The 20936-nt window shown below is 43.1% G+C and overlaps 1 protein-coding gene across 2 annotated transcripts in view; it reads left to right on the forward strand.

The window, feature by feature from the left end:
• Nucleotides 1–19808, forward strand: part of PLPP3 (phospholipid phosphatase 3) — a 64649-nt gene extending 44841 nt beyond the window's left edge. Inside the window, exons 5-6 of one of the 2 annotated variants that reach the window (XM_074961672.1) lie at nt 10208–10384; nt 18057–19807. In XM_074961672.1, the coding sequence (XP_074817773.1) occupies nt 10208–10384; nt 18057–18182 (303 nt within the window). In that variant the 3' untranslated portion in view covers nt 18183–19807. Of the gene's footprint in view, nt 1–10207; nt 10385–18056 lie in introns of both variants that reach the window. The other variant, XM_074961673.1, reaches the window with a different exon arrangement.
• Nucleotides 19809–20936: the final 1128 nt, after the last annotated feature.

The raw sequence follows: 20936 nt of genomic DNA on the forward strand, positions 1-20936 counted from the left end.
TCTGTCAATGAAAAATGGTTCTGCCCTTCCTCTACTCTGCCCTTGAATAGAGCAGTGTGCCAAGGTGCTTCCTGCCTTTAGCTGCTGGAGGCATGCTTGATAGCACTCATGAAACAACCCAGCACAGGTCAATTATGGGTGGAACTATGGTAAACTTTTTGGGAAAGGAGATTTGGACAGTGATTTGTGTAAAAAGTAATTAGGAAAAAGGTTTTTGGATACTTTCAAAGATTTGTGGCCCCCTATCTCCTGTAACCTTAGATTGGAAACCAAAGAAACAGCCCTGTACTTATGAAAACATTAAACATGAACTTTTATTTATCCACGAGCTGCACTTCCCCACCCCTCCTTTACTTTGCCATCTGAAAAGATAAATTACCATGGCTCTCTCCTGGTTTTTAATCCTGGATTTTTTTTTTACCCCCTTCCCCCGGGCTGGAAGCAGTTTCTGTAATTTAATTACTGGGTTTTTTAGACAGTTGGGGGGGGAGGGGGAGTTCCATTAATTTATTTCCTCATTTTCTTTTTTCTTTCCTTGAAACATTTCAAATTTATTCTGTAAACATTCACGCCATTTCCTCTCAGCGACGTTAAAACAACGTTGTCAGTGAATGGCTGGGGAGATGTGATGTGAAAGGAATTGGACATTTCCCACCCCACCCCGTCCGCAAACAAAATAGGGTTTAATGTTGTGTTTGTGTGTGTAAGAGAAAGAGAGACCCAGGGTTGTGGCAACAGTTCTGCACTGTTTCTGAATGACTGTTTTGTTTTACCCATCAACAAAAATCACTACTTCAGTTTTCCATGAAACAGTAACTCCCCCCGACCCCAGCACGCCATCACGAGTGATTTGTATTTATATACCCTAAAGTGCAGCGGCTTTAATTAAAGTTAACAGGTTAAAAGTTCCTTTGCCGTGTCAAGAGAGGAGGGGAATCATTCATAGTGCCAAAGCCCACGCAGTGACGTTTCACAGAAATCTAAGCCCTTAATGGCTGATTTGCAAAACTTTCCAAACTGTGCTTGGAGCCATTGCTTGACATGAGTATTAAATAAGATTCTGCAGGCAGTCAAGTAGGTCATCTCTAATAGGCTTCCAGGCTTGGCTTCAGGAAATTGAGGACTGGCAGCTTTAATTAAACAGGTGGCTGGTTCTGTCAGAACAATAAGCGAGACTGGTGCTGTCTTTCTGTGTTTGATCCTATTGTTTGCTAGATTCTGCCACTACCTTTTCAAGGCCTCTGCTGATCCTGATACCACAAAGGAGTAACTCACACTCTTAAATCATAAGGACTCTGTTCTGCTGCTTTCTTTATTAAAATACATGGGGACAAATCTTGAAGTGCTGACTCAGGCAAATCCCCCCTTTCCCAAGATGTGCCGGGTGTCTTCAACGATGCCGGTCAGCACCTCTCGGGATTTTTGCCCAACTGGCTTCAATGGAAGTTGACGAAAGACCTCCGAGTTTCTCTCTCCTATGCTAAAAGCACTGTGCAGTTTGTTTTATTCTCACAAACTTTGCCAGGTTTTTTTCTGCGAGGCCAGCAGTTACACAGCAAGTTAGAAACAAAAGGGAACACTGACCGTTCAGGTATGCAGGATGGGCCTGACCATATAAATGCTCCATTCACTGGGTTCCCTGCAGAGGCCAGAGCCAGGCCTGGAGATGGCATCTTGCAGGAGATGCTCCCACAGGACGTTAGGAACAATGCTTTTTTGGTCCTGCCATTTTTCACCACTTTGCCCCAGTGCCTGCCATATATTTTTCTCCGAGCTCCACAGAAGGCTTTTAATGACTGCCCTGTATTTGGGGTAGCACACAACTGAATAGTCGCAGCCCATGAGTCTTCTGCTAGACTCCTCCAGAGGGGCAGCATGCTCATCTGAATCTACTGGGAAGTACATTGTGGGACAGGGACCCGCTTGCAGCTGCTAGCAGTGATATATCAGAGAGAGAGTGAGATTGCGGCCATGGCACTCCAACAGTAATCAAGCTCTGATTTCTCGTCCCTGCCCTTGCCCTTCCCATCGTCCTCATATGGAAGTACTTCGGCTATCAGCAGTCTGCAGTGTCTGCCTCTCTCCCCCAACCCACTAGAGACTGAAAACAAAACAGTGTGGAAGCTGGCTTTTGACCAGTAGAGCCTATGTCCTCCAAGACTGCAGTCTGGAAGGCACCAACCTCTGCTCCTTGGCTGGGATATAACAATCTGACCTGTGACATTGGATTGGTTCCATTTATTCCTCTGGATAGAGGATTACTGGCCCAGAATTCCCAGAGGTTTTTAAGGCTTGAATACTGAGCTAGGATTGGTAGCAGGCACAGTCAGGCTATCTGTTCAATTGTGCTCATAGAGCTGGGGCAAAAATTATGCTAATGGGTTTGATGGAAATTGAAGGGGGGGGGGGAAGAAACAAACGGAGACATAGTTGTGTATAGTGAGTGTCTGATGTCAGGAAGCCAGTCCCTTTCCTTGTCCAGTAGTGGCCTTCTCTTTGTCATTCCACACCTTCCTGCCACTCCGTGCAAGAGTCTTCTCCTTTGTATTTTCTGCTACCAAAAGCATAATGAAAATATACCACCCCAGCACAAATTCCATTGTAATGAAAAGCTGATAATGATAGAAAAACTAATGATATTGTATTAGTGGGTGTTAAAAAACCCTCTCTCCTTCCCAGTTGTTTGGGTGAGAGGAGCTTTGTAAGACTGGTTTGAAACACAGATAAATCACTGCCAAGCACTATTTCTGCATGCTTCTAATATGTCTCAGTATCAGCAAGTTTGATGGACCCAATCATCTTGATGTAAACAAATCGTTTGCTCTCCGATTCCTGAGAAGCTGCTTAGCAAAAGTTTGGCTGCTGCACTGCTGAGGGCTCATGTGATGGAGGGCTTGGCAGGGGCCTGTGGACCAGGGAACTGGCTGAATTTTTTCAGGCATCTCCTGCAGATTGGGGGTCATTAGTCACCAGGTCCTTTTTTAAAGACATGCTTGGACAAATTTATGGGGGCTTAGTGAACAATGCAGAATCTCACCTTCAGCAAGTATCTCATTCTTAAATGATCAGCCCTAGGAAACCATCGAGATGTTGTGTTTGTGAGTGTGTGGGTATCTAAAATAATTCACTGATGTGCAAAATCCTCAATAAAGATATATATTGTTCATGCAAACCTTCCTTTTCAACAGGTCTGTGCCATTCATTGGCCAGATCTCTGGCCATGAGAGCCTAGATGGAGAATTCAAACTCACTGGGAAATATGTACTTGTGTGGGGAAACACTACCAAAAACTGTCAGACAGCTTTAGAAAATGTCCAGATTTTGTGGTGTCCAAATATGGGGTGGATTTAGCATTCCTAAAGGGTGCCTGACTGATAGCCCCAGCCTGTCATTTATCCACAGAAATGATCCAGAGTAGAAATAGTATTGCAAGATTCCCCCACAGTGCCCAACCCAAGTGCTCCAACTTTGACCTGGAGAGTGTAGCCCTGGGGATGAGAAGATGGGACAGTCCTTGGTTTCCCTGGTGATGCTGTCAACTAGTGTAAATTGTAGTGGCTCCCCACACCCCAGTGAGAACATTTATCCACTAGGAACTGGACCGATAAAATATCCAAATGGGGCCAAGAGTTTTGTTACTATTTGCCCTCATTAGTGAAACAGGAATAAATACTAAATACCAGAGGGGATTCTATATTCCAAATCCTTATGGAAGTGTCTCCAGGAAGACATTTAATACACACAGAAAGTGCTTGGGGCTCAATTTGAAACACAGATTCAGGGCTACATTTTGTATCATTTTCTGGTCCTCAGAAACATGTAATTAACGTCACCTGCTTTGTATAACAATTTACAAAGGGAAATGACTCTCTGGTAATCCTGTTAGTACTAATTTTTCTTGCCTTGTTACCAGTCGGCTAAGTAGAACCATAACGCTTATTGTAATTTTTATAGTGGGATGGGTGAAGGGGAGCTATACAATTTGGTTTGGAAATGTCCGAGAAGGTTTGAATGTATTTGTGTGCACACTAAAGGTGTGTCTTTACGGGGGGGGGGGGGGAGATCATAGAGCTAAGCACAGTGGGGAGGAAGGGGGAAGCCGGTGGATTCTAGGGCGATCATTAACCTGAAGTAACATCTTTGGACTAGCTATGTTGATGCCCTAATGCCCTGGCTCTGGGCTGAAGGGAGAATTCTATTCCTCAAGCCCTGCATAAAGCTTCAGCTTTGTGCTGGGAACCAAACTTTTACTCGGAGTTCTTTTCTCTGTTCTTTGAAAGCAAGAATAGCAGCGAATTTTTTCCCATCTGTCAATGAGCATAATTAAGGAGAAACATCAGTTATCAGCCTGCAATTCAATGCCGCATGGTAACAGAATCTTCCTAATAACCTCACAACTATCTGAGTTCTTTTGTATTCCAGTGATCCTCATTCCCTCATGAGAACTGAGATGCCAGCAGTTATTACTTAGGTTTGCTCTTATTATGTCACCTTAGATTAACTGACTGATTGCAGTCCTTTAGCACTGTTCTTTGCTTGTGGCTTAGTGGGGAGAGCTGGGTCATGGAATACTGTCTCTGGTCCAAGAATGGTGTGAGTTTAGTGGCATGCAGATGCAAGCTCAGGGGGTGTTCTGGAGTCATTTAAGAAAAACAAGTGCTGGGTTCAAGTTCTACTTAGCTGATAATTTTGGGGTTTCGATGGGATCAGGGCCAAAATGTGACCCCTAGATAACCATCTGCAATTAAATTTCAGATTATACAGGTGACAAAAGGAAGAAAATGCAAACGTGCTTTTGCTCCTATGAGGTCTTTTGTGCTTCTAATCCTGCAGTTCACAATCAGTCAGCTAACTGCATCCGGTCAGTCTAGTGGACTTCGCCAGGGATGAATATGGCTTAGAGAGTTTTGCCCAAATAAGCATTCCAGGATTTGTGCCCTCTTCAAAGGGCGGGGCGGGGAGGGGGGAGGGGGAAGGGAGAGAGGTTTACATGGAAGATAACTTCAGGTCAAGCGTAAAGAGTCCAGTCAGGGAAACACGATAAGGCCCTGCCAATGCTCAGAGCGAAATCTTAGGAAAGAAAATGACAAATTTCCTAGATCTGGCTGAATGCAGCCATGTGATATGGATGCAGTGAGATGGGAGTTCTGTTTGACAGCCAAGTTACTTACTCAGCACCTTCCTCAGTAAACGCCTCCAAAGCATAAAGATAAAGTGTATATATTCTTCTCTCCCTGCCTGCTCCTGACTTGTAATCCTACAGATGGACATAAATCGTTTGTTTGCTTAGACTCATTTGCTGACCACAGCCTGTTCTCCCTGACATCAGTGGAAGTTCCCTGGCAGGAGAAAAGCTATGTATTGCTCCTAAAGCCATCTTGGTTCTGTGGTAACTTCTCCTCTGCCAGCACTTCTAACAATGGATAGGCTCTCTAAATAGCTACTACTACATATTATTGCAGGTCACTTCATCCTCCCTTCCCTCTTGCCTTTTGTCAGGCCTGCTCCTTTTAATCATTGTATGTTACTTTCTTTTAATGCTACACAGTGGGCTGCAGTGGGAGTAACATATTTTACATTATTATCTTACCCCCAGCTAGACTTCTCCTACATGGCAGCATTTACGCATTTAGCAGAAGCCACTTGCAAATTGCTTACAGTCTGCTCTGAAAAAGATTAGCAGAGAAGCTGTTGGGGGTTTCCTGCCTTACATTATACCACTGATTTTTCTGTGCCAGGAGATTCTGATGCTTTCTGTTTTCCCTTTAGCTCTCTGATTTGCTTTGCTTTTCTTCCCATATGATATGTATTTCACACACACACCAAGGGCTACAGTTTCAATATAACCTCAGTCCAGCCTCCTAAATTCATGCCTGGAAATGTTATGTTTTAGGTACAATCTTCTGTATATTTATCCTCACAACCCCCTTTGAGGTAAGAAAGTGCAATTATCCCCATTTCACAGAGGTGGAACTGAGGCACAGAGAGGCTAAGTGACTTGCCCCTGGTCACACAGGATGTCTGTGGCAGAGCAAAGAATTGAATCGGGGTCCCCCAAGTCCCAGGCTAGTGCTCTGATTTTTGGACTGTCCTCCCTATTGTACTTGCATGTTTTTTGAATGTCCAAAATCAGGTGTATGTGCATAAGAACATAAGACTGGCCATACTGGTCCAGTCTAGCCCAGTAGCCTGTCTTCTGACAGTGGCCAATGCCAGGTGCCTCACAGGGAATGAACAGAACAGGCAATCACCAAGTGATCCATCCCCTGTCATCCACTCCCAGTTTTTGGCAAACAAAGGCTAGGGACACTCAGAGCATGGGATTGCATCATTGATCATCCTGACTAATAGCCATTGATGGACCTATCGTACATGAAGTTATCTAGTTCTTTTCTGAACCCTGTTTTATTTTTGGCCTTCACAACATCACCTAGCAAGGAGTTCCACAGTTTGACTGTGTGTTGAAGTGCATGCAACTTGGGCACCTAGAAGTCTTAATTACCTAATACAGGCATGCATTGCTCTTGTCCCATATTTATAGAAGGACATGTGCAAGTCTGAACTGTGTGCATGCAATACCTGATGTATGGCACAATTAGGACATTTGTTTTTGGAAAGGTGGGCACACAAACAGTTGCACTTGTACATTTTGAAGCCATTTTTTCTTGTTTTACCCCCAACTGTCTTGAGTTTGTCACTGTTGAGCTTATGTTCTATTTAAATCAATGCTCGTTTTTAATTGGTCATTTTAAAATTAAATTCTTGCTTTCTCTACTCTGAACTCTTTAGTCAAAGCCTTTGGGCTGCAATGAGGAGAGGACAGGGAAGTAATTCAAAACGATATACAGAAGGGGATAGATGCATTATTGTTGCATATCAAACATTTGAAACCTCTTTCTTAAGGAATTGGAATGAACACTGCATAAAGCTTTATGCATGAAATTAGCTCTTGAGTTCTTCTAGCAAAGCTGAGCAGCACTGTGTGTAAAGTGTAATGCTGTATACGGGGTCCATGCTTGTATCTGAATGAGGCAGAGGCTGCAATCTTGCATCTGAACATCAGTGGCAATGAAAATTTAGTTGACATCCCTCAGCTGCTTTAAAAACCACCACCCTTGATCCCAAAATGTAGACTTTTAAAGGGACAACACTGTCTCTGTATAAAAACTTCAAGAAAGTGCATTTGAATGATAAAGGAGCAGATTGTGAGCCCCTTAAATCCTGTTCTACAGTATCTTATCTCCACAGTTAGTTCTCATTGACTGATTTCTTAAGGAGTAAAGGACTACTCAGTATGACCAAGGGTATCAGAATTTGGTCCAGAATGAGCACATAGACATTTGAAAAACAGTCAGAAGCCAGTTCACTGTTAATGAAACACGCGGAAGGTACTGGTTCTGTGAATAAAGAAGTGCCCATCGTTACATAGTTTTAAATTGCTGTGTAGTGTTGCACTGTGCTATTAAACAGCTTAAGTCTTCCACTTCCGTGATGACTGCATTTTAGCAGTATCTGAAGTGCGTGTACTTTGAGCAGTGCTTTTAAATCCTTCTGGATGAGAGATGCAGTGTGTTTATAAAGCATTTTTATGATTAACTAATTCTTTCTGTAGCATATAAATTATTATTAAAAACTGAAATACAAATGTGTGGGAGTGAATTTACTAGCATATATGTTGCTGTATTCCATAGACTCTGTAATGTGCTTTGGCCAACACTGAGCTGCTTTGGTACTGCTCTGTTCAATCCTAATTGGCTATCAATTTGGATAATACGAAGCATCTGCTAGATTCGTGCAAATGCTTCTTCAGATCATTTTAACGTTATTCTGCATACTTTTTTCAAATGGGGCAAATAAAAGATTTGTGAAACAGACACAATGTATTAAATCATTTAGTACGGCTTTCCAGGTTTGCCTTTGCACAGTGTTGCTGTGTTTTTTGGGATGCTATGGAAATATCCATGGGCTTGATTCTCATTTACACAAAGGCCACTTTACACCATTCTGCCAGCAGAGCGGCTGACCTAAAAACCTTACTCAATCACCATTTTTTTTCCATGTGGCTACTGGCTATATTTTCTATTTCATTGGTAAGGAGGGCAGAGCTGTGTAGGGTGTTTAACTGGGCTACAATTCTAGACATTAGGGGGGTTTTGTATTCTGTCTTGCAAGTGTTAATGAAGAAGCTGCTGCTCCTGTCCCTTCCCCAGGCACCCACATACCCCAGACAGTGCTATGACTTCCTGACCTACATCCTTCCCACATCTCCCCCATCCAGCCCTCCCCACCCCACCCCACCCGTCTCCACTTCCTCACTCATGCACAGGAAGGGAGCACTTTCTGGGAGGGCACTGCTCCTCTTGGCTCTGCCTTGTGGGGTGATCAGCCTCAGGCAACTTTGATTTGTAGACAGAAGGTTCCAGTTTTCCTGTCGTCTCTTCCCGTTTGGCTTCCCCAGTTCCCACAGGAACCTGGGAAGTAGGTTGTGCCCACCGTTTGCAACGGAAAAAAGCTCAAGATAACTGTAGGGGGGACAATACCTATTTGACGTCACTTCAACTTCTTCACTTCAGGTCAAGTCCTTTTGTTTCCCCTTGTAAGTAAAAGTAACATTGCCCCCCATCCCCCACCACACACACCCCTCTCTATATTTTGAGTGACACAAAGGCACTGCAGAATTCTGTATGTTGAAGGATCAGGGCTCAATCTGGCAAAGAGAGGGTCTTTCCTGATATGAATAGCCCCAACATAAGGTCTGCTTGTGTGAGTAGTGAGTGCACCCCACTGTAACATGTCAGTTATTCTGGAGCAGAGCTGGCTCTTTGTTTGTCCATTAATAATTATCGTGTTTGCACAGATTGAAGGAGATGGATATGTGCATAGTTACCACCAGCTTTTTCTTGTGGAAGAGTTCCTGCATTCAGATAAACAGCTTGCCTCCCTCTCAGATTAGCTTTTTATTGGTAAATGTTGGTAAATGTCAAGTTCACGGGTATTCACACAAACTGACAAAAAATATTTCCATTGATGATCATTGAAATTGACAGATAGGCAAAGAAAGAAAGTGAGAACTTACCAGCGTTTGACATAAGGATATTTGCTTTGTATATTTTAACACGTGCTGTTGGCACTTTATGTTTTAATGGCTGTAAAGCTTTAATTTTTTGAATCTCTACACTGCCATTAAATAATTATTGTCTGACACCCCCATGCCAAATTTCCCACAGTTGTGAAAATATAAATTGATCACAGAAAAAGATGCTTAAATCCCCTAATTTTGCATAACTGAACATTTAAATAGATAAAATTGGAAAAAATGCTTAAAAATAAACATCGATATGATCTGCTGAAATTATAAAAATAAAATAAAAATTGAATTCTGCCAAGCCTAATTTTGGGTCTGGCTAAATAGAAGCAATAGTGTTAATGTGAACTCTCATTGCTCTGCTTGGCAAACGTTGGATAAAAACAACAATTCTCTGTTACCTTCAGCAGGCTTGTCAATGCACAATGAACTGGAATTGGAAATGCTCAGTGGTGTGGACTGCTTTCTCGGAGGGTCCATCTACATCAGGGGTGGCCAACCTGTGGCTCCAGAGCCAGATGTGTCTCTTTGGAAGTTAATATGCGGCTCCTTGTATAGGCACCGACTCCGGGGCTGGAGCTTCAGGCGCAAACTTTCCAAAGGGCCAGGGGGTGCTCACTGCTCAACCCCTGACTCTGCCACAGGCCCTGTCCCCACTCCATAGCTAGGTAGACATTGCAGCTTGGGCTGGAGCTCAGGCTCTGAAGCCTAGGCGTGGGGGTTGGCTCACAGTCCAAGCTCCAGCCTGAGCCCCCAGAAATCCAGCTCCCCTTGCCGCTCACCACTGGATTAGAATCCCACCCGTTCTGCTGCCATGACGACTACCTCAGGCACCCCTCTCTGGGCAGCTTTTGTTATCTGAAGTAATTCATCTCCTTTAATCCCCCCCCCCCCCCCCCGCCCCTTCCGCTGTAACACACTACGGACCAAATTCTGCCCTTGGATACATGCATGAAATTCCTGCTGTATCCAGTGGCAGCCAGCTGCATGCATCCGAGGGCAGAATGACATTCCTCCGCTCCATTTCCACAGCTAGCCGGTGCATTTGTTCTACGTTGCTGCACACACCGTGACCGAGGTATAAAATTAATGCTCCCCTTTGTTTTTCTTTTCAATCCTTAGTTATATCTGCAGGCCAGATTCACATGGAGAGGAGCCCGTCTGCTACGTCCCCTGCTGCAGTTTACCCTGATCATGATGGCATTTTACACAGGATTGTCCCGTGTGTCTGACCACAAGCATCACCCTACAGATGTGCTGGCAGGATTTGCACAAGGAGCCCTGGTGGCTTACTGCATAGTGAGTGCCATCTCTTACTATTGCACTAATGACAGGGCAATCCTGGTAACACTGGAGATGCTGGTGGGGCATAACCTGTGAGAGAGGCTATTGACCATGTTAGGAAATCCAGCCACTTTAGGGCAGCTGGGGCTGTTGAGAGTTAACATTTACATGGTGGATGGCTCTCTCAAGTGGGTTGCAGGGTAGAAGATGCAGCGTAAACCAAATGACTCTCTAAAAATCTGTCTTCGTTGGGGGCATGGATGTTGCACAGAGCAGGTAGGGAGTGCTGTGAGACATGAGACAAAGAGGACTCAATCCTGCATCAGAGAACTGCTGCAATGCCACCTGGTTACTCCTGTGCAGCAGCTGCTCTGAGGCTTAAGAGCAGAGAGCCTCATTAGCAGGAGGATGGCTGTTAAGTTCCTGTGTCCTCAGCAGTGCACGTTCTCCACCCCTGAGCCCTTGCAAATAAGGGAGCAGGCATGCGGGCACTTGACAATGCTTTGCAATGAGGACAGCTACACGTAGTGCATCCCCCTACTTGGCGCTACTGAGTAATGACACCGACAAATGCACCAGCCAAGGATTTGCAGGATCAAAGTCCATATGTAGAGAGTCTCATCTGTAAATGAGTCTCATATGTAAAATGTAGAGAATCTCATCTGAAACCCTAGTTATGTAAAACCCACACAGCATCTTAAGTGAAGCAGCTGAGTTCTGGTCTGCCCTGTCAGCATTAGGGTCAGTGTGTTCACTGATTAGCAAGGATTCAGTTATCAGTGGCCCTCTCCAATCCAAGCACATTATGAGTGCAGCTTAGGGAGGCTAACATGCAAACAGTGGTGGCAGTTTTTCCTTAAAGGTTAAACACTCCTTTGTTGATGCAAACTGTGTTGCTTTTCAAAGCTCTGCAGAGGATCTATACAGAATCAAAGATCCCAGAAGATTGTCTTGGAGGTGGGGAACATATATGTTCCCTTCAGAGTTAAACCAAAAAAATTCCCTGCCTGGGAATGTGGATCTTGGGTTTGTTCTTTTGATTGTAGTTGTTTTTTGTTTTGTTTTTTTATGTGGCAAAAAGGTTTGTGAGAAAATGGTTTACAAAAGCCATGATTGCTTGTCTGCCACTGCCTGGCTTGTTCTCATGCAATTTACTTTCCAAAGAGTGACCTGATTGCACAGTCCTTTAACTCAAAGTGACACATGTAAACGTTTAATGTAGGCAGAATGGGAGGCGCTGGCTCCGTGTAATGACGTGATTGTTTTCAGTGTAGTTATCTTGTTTAGAAACAAAGGGACTGGGGACTAAAGTAATTATGTGGCTTTAGAAACTCCTAAAACCAAGTTTTCAAAAGGTTACACACTTTTTATTTTGCTTGATCTGGAAGTAAAGTAAACCTTGAGGCCAGGAATAAAGTTCACTCGAGGTTTATTTGCAGGAGTGGAAAATAGGTTGCTTGTGCATTTTCCACTTATTGATAAAATGCTAAACCTGAGCAAAAACCCAAACAAACGCTGTAATCTAGTTGTTTAAAAAACGATTAACCCCATTGGCTGTGGGAGTTGGGTTTTGCCATTGCCAAGTGCCAATGCACCATTATGGCTTAGTGTCAGCAAATCCTAAATGCCAGTGCCAAAGGGTTAACTGATGAAAGTCTTCCACATAGACCACTACTGTGTGTGACTTTCCTTCTTAAATTTGCCTCTTTTATGCATAGCAGGAGCAAAATCATTATGGTTCATATCTATCTTTTGTTCAAATCTCACGGTATTCCTCAAAGCCTTGTTTCAGAGTAACAGCCGTGTTAGTCTGTATTCGCAAAAAGAAAAGGAGTACTTGTGGCACCTTAGAGACTAACCAATTTATTTGAGCATGAGCTTTCGTGAGCTACATCCGATGAAGTGAGCTGTAGCTCACGAAAGCTCATGCTCAAATAAATTGGTTAGTCTCTAAGGTGCCACAAGTACTCCTTTTCTCAAAGCCTTGGAAACCTTTTAATACCCTTAGCAGCCAATTAAAGAAACAACAGCTCACTGTTGAAAGCTCTGGGAGCAAAAAGGTCTTGGGCAACCTTTGGAACAGTGAAGCAGGTTTTCTCAGTTCAGGTGCTTCATATGACATCATGTGGCTTAATGTCTAGATACTAACCGTGTATGTAGTCAGACTGGTTTTTTATGTGTGCATTTCCTAAGCCACATATTCTTCTTTTTGTCACTTTTTTAAAGCTTTGTCACAAGTAGAGGGGGAAAAGAATATGCACAACAACATGATAAAAGGATGAAACACGATATTGATCTAAGTAGTGGGTTCTGAAAGACAATAGAGGTCCAGATGCTAGGGACAGACATTCGTACATTTCCTGTCTAGTGACAAGTTGCAAATCTGGTGGTCTCCTCCCTGACCCTTTAACAGATGGCAAATTGTACTGGGCCAGGAGGAGGGTGAGAATGTTGCTCCCATAGGCTGATTTTCCTGTGACGAAGTAAATCAACATAGGAAGCAGCTGCCTCATTATTTCACAAACAGGCCTGGTCTTTCCCTTCGAGCTCAGGGCACACCCATTCTACTCACCGCTCTTTTGTATGCCTCCATTCCTTGCCCGGATGTGGAGGGGGCACTGGTCATTCATTGCCCTGTTCCTACTGCCTGGAAACGATACAAGGGGTTTCCAATGGGATTCAAACCCAACCCCCTGTCATGTGTTTGTCCAGGTGCAAATAACAGCTAAAATATTCTTGGAACCCTGAACTCACTTGTTTAAAAAATGAGGGCCAGGGTTAGTATTTGCCCACTATGGACCTACATTTCTTCCCTTCTTTTGGGGGAGATGGTTGGGGGCCCCCTTAGCCATAAGAGCCAAGGGCCCTAACAAGCTGCTAGGCTGTTGCCACTGTGAAGTCACTCCAGGGCTCCCTGCAGCTGGAATCCGGGCAGTGGTGTAGGAATGAGCAACCTTCCCACCTCCTGCCAAATTAAAGTGTCAGTATGTCAGAGGAATGGCTCACATGAGTAAAGGACCCAGGATCAGGCTTTCTCTAAGTCCTACCTTAGTCCTTCTCTTGTAAGCAGTAGGCTTTTGTTTTCATAATAGAATTCACTAGCTTCCCTTTCCATCCTATGCCTAGGGTCAGACTCACCCCCAATTAATAGCCCTAGATCCTAGAAATTTGCTACCACATCTATTACGTCTACCACTATGTCCCAGAACAGCTCAGAGATCACAGGGTTACATCCCTCCCACCACCCTGCAGCTTCAGGGTCAGCTCTCATTGGCTGGCTGCACAACTTCCCTGCACTCCCACGCCAAGCTCTCCACTTTCTCTTCCTCCCTCTCCTGCCCAGCTGCTAACTGCTTGTAGGCTAGCAGTCAGCCACTCTTCAAAGGTTGTCTCCCCGCCCCTTGCCACTATGGCCTTGTCTATACTAAGGTGGGACAAGAAAAGCTCCTGATCGTTGCATCAAGTGTAGAATTGTTGTTTGTTAGGTTCACTCTCTGGGCTGGATGCTGTGCAGCAGCATCTTGCTGTTAGCAGCTCTGCTCCACAGAGTGGGGCGAGGAGTAAGTACTCTGTCATAAGCCACAGCTGAAACCTTGAGGTCTCCACAGTCCTAATGCATCACATCCCCTCCTATGAAAGAGGACTTAGGCCTGGGAGCTCCCAACTCACTTCCTTATGCTCCCCGCCAGATCCGAGCCCCCCTCTCACTTCCACATCAACCTAATGACCCCTCCCGCCCCCAGGATTCTGCTACACCTTTGTAAAACAGATTTCAGGCCAGTTCTGAAAGCTGGAAACTCACTGGAACCAGTGAGGCAGGGGCAAGATTTGCCTTGAAATGAATTGCTAGTTAATATCAGCCATTACCAGTTACAGTTCTTTGTCTTGCCCTTTGTCTTGCCCCTATTGAGCTAATCAGCCCACAGAACAATAAACTCCTGCTTGTCATGGAACCCTTTTTGGAGATGCACACTGAGTAATTTCCCCTTCACTTGGCTGGGGCTTTCTCTCTGTTACATTACTAGCTGGTTAAGATAATAAAGCCAGGCTTGACCTTTGATTCCCAGGGCATTCAAGGCCTCCTTGCTTAGCTACAGGTTTATCACTCCTTACTACACTACATTGTGTCAGAGAGGGGTGACTCAAAATCATTTCTTACGGCACTCAGCCTGAAGAACAGCCTTCCGCTGTGACTCAAGAACTGTGTCGCAGGCTGTTGATATTAAAAGGCCGTTAAGTGCAGTAGTAATCATGCCGTAATTCTCCGTGGAAGCCAGTTGTGTGTTTCATCTCCAAGAGTTACCAAAGCTAAAAGTTGTAGCAGACGCATTTGTCCTTCCTGGCCTGAAATAACAAATGCAAGACGTTCGTGTCAAGCACTTCCAGCTGATGAAACATTTTTACTTGGTTCCAAAGTGAAATATGATGAGAATTTCCGAAAATGAAAATAGCACTATAAGCAGACTAATACGTATCACATAGTTTACATGAGTGGAAACATTTAAACAGACAAGATACCTTTTGGTGTCAACTCATAAAAGTCATATTAGTTTGTTTTACTGTTGTGTATCTGAGTATGGATTTCTTTAATATGATGAAAAGAAATGGGATTATTAAGTGGAAATATAAGATACTGACTTAGTTTGTATAGTACAATCCCAGTTCTCTGCTGTCAATTTTTTTTTTATGGGTGGAAAGCACCTTCTACAGGAAATGGAACAAATCCAAGTAAAAACTTTGCACATTTATTAGCCTTTTTTAGTGTTAAACAGTTCAAGCATTAGGAGGATTTAGCACACTGTTTTGACCCTAAAAGATCATGTTTCAGGATTCCTATAAGTGCGTACATAGCCTCAAGCCATGCTAGAGAGAAATACAGTTTAAAGGGGAATTAAAACTACTACCAAGTATTTGAATTAAACCCTCAAGAGCAACAAACCGCAGAGTAAAGGCTAAAAAACAACCAACCATAGGATAATACTCCATCCATAACTGACATTTATAAAATAAAGCCACATTCAATATAATCCCCATCTGCCTCTTGCACGCCACCTACCTCCTCCCACAAATTGATTTGTCATGAATTTCTTGATGTAGAAGTTGGACACTTCTGATTGAATCCAATGATAGGTGGCAGGCATGTGAGAGAAATGGCAACAGAATTACTCCAAAACAGCTGGTTTATTTTATTTTATTTTATTTTATTTTATTTTATTTTATTTTTTGAGTACTAACAACCAAAAAAAGAAAAATATTTTACAGCAATGCATTCTCTCGTCGGGATATTCTGAGCGTGGTTTTTGTTTGTTTTAGAAAGGGCTCATCCAAATCTCTGTTTTTGTGGGTGGAATTTTACCCCTTCAGTTTACTGTAGCACAAATGCTAGCATTTATTTGTCTAATCGGCAGATATGTGGGCACAGGTAGTTAGCTAGACATCTGAATGTCAGCATTTTCACTCAAGGAAAAAATACTTTTTTTAAATGTTGGGCCTCTTATGCTTTTCTGCTGAAAACAAATATTTATGGATAAGTCATAAAACTTGAAAAGTGAAGGATTCAGACCCCCAAATTCTCAGTTTTAGATGTAGCAATAAATTGTTATTTCAGATCAGGCCAGTTGTCCATATAACCTGGTTTTCTGTCTCCAATAGTAGCTTAGAAAAGAGGTGGAGGTGGAAAAGGAATATTCCTGCTGAATAGTGCATCTGGACAGCTGTATGATGGGGAAGGGAGTGAAAGGAAAATGCCTTCCTATCTTCACCAATAAACCATCCTGAAACCTGCGGCTCAATAACCCTTGTACTTGGACTAGCTAATGTCATTGTGTAGTCTAGTCTTATTCATGTAAGCATTTTATCCCTTTTCCATTTGAGTGTGTTAAATCAAACACTGCAGTAGGAAGAGATACAAACACATTTATAATTTGAAGGCTGCCATCCTATCAGCTTGATTGGAATTTAGGAATGTTGGACTTGCTATACCAGATCAGCTCACTAGTCCATCCAATCCAGTATCCTGTCTGCACCAGATGCTTTAGAAACCCCATAATGGACCATTAAAAAAGGATAACCTTTCCTTAAGGGAAGCTTAACCCCACACAGCCAATGTTTGGTTTATGCTCGGAACTAATAAGCTTCTATGGAAGCTTGTGGAATCCCCATCACTGGAGGTTTTTAAGGACAAGTTGAACAAACACCTCTCAGGGATGGTCTAGGCATACTTGGTTCTGCCTCAGCATAGGGGACTGGACTTGATGACCTCTTGAGGTCCTTTCCAGCCCTGCATTGCTATGATTCTGCAAACGTTAAAATACCAAGTATCATTCGCCCTATCACTTTGGCTAAAGTGAAATGCCATGCGTTATCTATGGACAGCTGTCAAATTTCAGTGTCAAAATAAGTTTCAGCTCAGCTGGTAAATTCTGACTCACAGACTTATCAAAAGTGGGGCAGTGAAGTAGCCTGCGTGCTTGTTGGCATGTGTGTTCACCAGTCACTGACGTTTGTTTTTGTTTTTTTGTTTTGTTATCAAACTTCTGGTGCTAAATAACAAAGATGAGTCCTCTCTGCATTTTGCTGTTTATGGAGAGTTACACTGTCTGACTGTTTCCCCTTCTGGCTTCAGGTTTAAGTTTAGTAAGGGAGAAAGTGCAGCAGTCACGCTGGACTGATAAGGGTTAGGCCATGGCTGCCAAGGAGGAAATGAAGGTTTCCTCCCAGTACTTTGTTTCTTATTGTGTTTTTGCCTCCCTAAATTGTCAAACACTGGCCTTTTCACATCCGGCAGCGCGGTTACTTCATTGGGTATTCAGGAATATCTCCTCCTTCCGTTGGACTCTGACTGCTAGACAGTCATTCTGACTAACCGTTAACTTTGTAGCTCATGTGTCATGAGAAAAGGGGAAAGCAGAGAATATCAAGCAGCCCCGACTCATTACAGATAGCGTCATTTGTAGAGTAGTTTTAACTTTAGGGCTTTTAATTGCCCATCAGAGATCGTTCTAAGTCAGTGGGGCTATTTGTGTGAGTCAGGCAAGCAGGATTTAAACTTGGGGGGGGGGGGTTCTTTGAGTCTAGAATATTGATCATTATTATTATTATTTATTTGTATTACTGTAGTGCCTAGGAGGCCTATGTCTGGACCAGGACCCTGTTGTGCTAGGTGCTGTACGAACACAGAACAAAAAGATGGTCCCTGCCCCAAGGAACTCTCTTTATTTCTGAGCTTTCAAGCCTAAGCTGTGGAGTTGTGTGTTATCAATCTATTTATAGCATAGAAATGCAATAATTTATTAATGCCCACAACAGTTCATACTGAGCCATTATCCGTTAACCTCCCAACACCCTATGTGACTTGTAGTCAAGAATTGTACATTCCTATGCCACAGCTAGGAAAACAGCCCTACGTAGGCTAAGGGCCCAATCTTACAAAGTGCTAAGTACTCCTATTGCCCCAGTGGGAGCTGAGGATGCTCAGCACCTTCTGAGACCAGACCCTGCGTCTAAAGACACACGGTGAGGTGGTATCAAAGCTGGGAATTCCTACGTCCCAGTCCTGTGGTCAGTCATTTGCTAACACAAAGAATTTGATTGCAGTAAAATAGAACATGAATGCTCTCTCACTGATAACCTATCAAATAGTGTGTGAGTAAATGTCGCAACATTGATTTCTAAATTATGTTTACAGGTGTTTTATGTGTCAGACCTCTTCAAACCCAAGATGAAGACCTCCCTGCCTCCTCCTCCAATCCGGAAAGATATCCTTTCTCCTGTGGACATCATTGAACGGAATAATCACCACAATATGGTGTAGACCTTTGCAACCCTCCTCCCTCCACAATCCTTCCCCCCTCCCTTTTTTTTTTTTTTGCAAAAATGACTGCTGACAGCAACTACCTGCTGCTCTCAAATCTCATCAGACAGTAGAATGTAGGGAGAGACTTTCTTGCCCGACTAATAAGGTCTTACTCTCTGGCCTTTTCACTTGCAACATTTGCATGAAATGGGTGTTGTTCAACTAAGTCAAAAGCAACAATGAGAAAAGCAAACAAACAGCGATGCCGGAATTCTGGATGTGCAATTGGTTGAGTGTTCATGTTGTAGTGAACCCAAATTGTTCATAGCACAGTGAACACTAAACGATTATGTAAAGCCGGCCATCTTAGCTTTTACTATGAAGATTTCCAATGCCGGTAAGAAAAACTCAAAACTAAATTATATAGCACTGTATACAAGAAACAGCACTGATTCAAGATTTGGGATTGGTTTCTAAGTGTCACCGCTCTTTTCTCCTCCCCTCCTCTTTGTAATATTGCTTTGTTTCACTCCGTTCCATACTGTGATGTTGGTTCAGAAGAAGCTTGCCCAGTCAGAAATGTCAGAAGGGTGCCTGGTCATATTACACAAACTTAACCCCCCCCCCCCCCCAACAATCTAAGGTGTTTCCGCAACAAACTGAGCATGAGTGAATCTGTTATCCACTTAGAAGCCAAATCTTTTCATTTACACTACGTACCTGGTGACATTAGTACTGTACGAGGCATCAAGCCTACACAAAATTGACAAATGGCCTAATTTTTAAAAAGGCTCCCTTCACTACTTCTGGCCCTGATAAATTGCAGAAGGATTTTCTGTGCTATTGCTGCCACCTTTGGGAGTTCACGTCATGTCAGTTGTTAGTGGTCGATCTTGTTGAAGATATGTTAGCACTATGAATTTGGGATTGAGTCCCAGGGAACATTGATTCTGCAGTTTTAGGACGGGCTGCTGGGTGGAACGTCCTAGCCTGGATTTCGAACAGTTTTGAGCATTCCCTCATCTTCTCTGTTTAGGGTCTTGTTATAAGCCATTCAATAGACATTAGGCCAAATTCTGATCTCCGTTACATCGGTAGTGCATCAAGAGTGTGTAAAAGAGAGCAGAATCTTGCCTACTTCTCCTAGCTTTTTGGCTTTCTGTTGGAAGTTAAAAACAAATATTGAAGATCTATCTTAAAACTTTGAAAAAAACGCTAAATGGAAAAGGGATCATGCAAACCACGTGGAATGGCCATTTGCACATCTATATTACACAATCCGTCCTATCATTTCAGCTATAGCAAGCTATGATTTTTTATATATAAATATTATATAAATAATGTATAAAACATTAAAAATTAACTATGTAAAATATTATTTCTGAAACAATTTTTTAGATATATCCACTATGATTATAAACTGTGTCTTGACCTGTGTTATTTACATTTTGCTGCTTAAAAAAGCATTGAATTAATTTTTTTTTGTAGTCGACTAAAATATTGTAGGTCTGTGGTAGTAATATTTTAATGAAAATAACTACAACTAGAGACAATTGTATAAAAAAATCATATTAAATTGTCTGTATTTTTGTAATGTTTCATTTTGTAAAGAGAAGAATATTCAAAGACTTTTGTAGAATACAAAATTGAAGTTTGTATCTGCGAAATTATTGCTGTATAAATGTGCTTTTTAAATAAAAGCTCATAACATAACTAAATATCCTATTTTAACCATGTTCTGCATTTGTGTTGTTCTTAGATTAATCTGAATAAAATGCACTGGGGTGGTATATGTGAGGCTTTACACTGCACTGGGTAAATGTTGCATATATCTGTTCCAGGCTCAAAAAAGCCCTGAACCTGATCCCATTTTAAATGAGAGCTCTGATGTGGGGGTCACCAAGGACATGCCCATACTGTGGGCATTACAGAAGCACCACTGCAGAGCCGTAGTGTAGATGCTTCCTACATCAAAGGAAGGGTTTTTTTTTGTCGATGTAGATAATCCATGTCTCCGAGTGGCAGTAGCTAGGGCGATGGAAGAATTTTTCTGTTGGCCTAGCTGCGTCTGCCCCAGGGTTTAGGTCAGTTTGACCGCAGCACTCAAGGCGTGAATTTTTCATACCCCTGAGCGATGCAGCTATGCCTGTCTAAATTTTAAGAGTAGACCAGGACTTTGGCTTATTTCTGTCACAAGGCAGAAGTAACTGAGATGGAAGCCCATAGCTAAACCCCTTATTTACATAGTAAGGATGAGCTCTCCTCTGGCCACACCTCTTTCTTACCCAGTGCTCTTGTGTATGAAGGAGTGGTGCTCAAGGAGCTTGAAATTTACTTCTACTTATTTATGTTAAGGTAGGCCCCTCTCTGCTGGGCACGATGCGAATGGGAGACACAGTCCTTGCTCTGGAGGGCTTATAGTCTAAATAGAGAACACTGAACAGGGAAATAGAAGCCTAGAAGTCAAGTGACTTGTCCACTGTCATGCAGAAGATCAGTGGCAGGGCGAGAACCAGCTTTCCAATCCTGCGCCCTATCCGCTAGACCACAGTGCTTCCAATTAACGTCAAGGGCTGCCAGGCACTTAACCGTACATGTGTCCATGTGTTACGTCTGCTCACGTTTGCACTGGAGCACAACAGCCTCGCGCTGTCTGTTGTGTACAGGACAAAGACCCACAGGCCACAGTCTGCAGCCCTTCCACTTTCCACGCTCTGCCTCTCTTTCAGCATTTTCAAAGAAATCTCTTTTGTCTCCGTTCTATTTATGCCA

This window comes from Natator depressus, chromosome 8, assembly GCF_965152275.1.
Source record: "Natator depressus isolate rNatDep1 chromosome 8, rNatDep2.hap1, whole genome shotgun sequence".
Classification (NCBI taxonomy): domain Eukaryota; kingdom Metazoa; phylum Chordata; order Testudines; family Cheloniidae; genus Natator; species Natator depressus.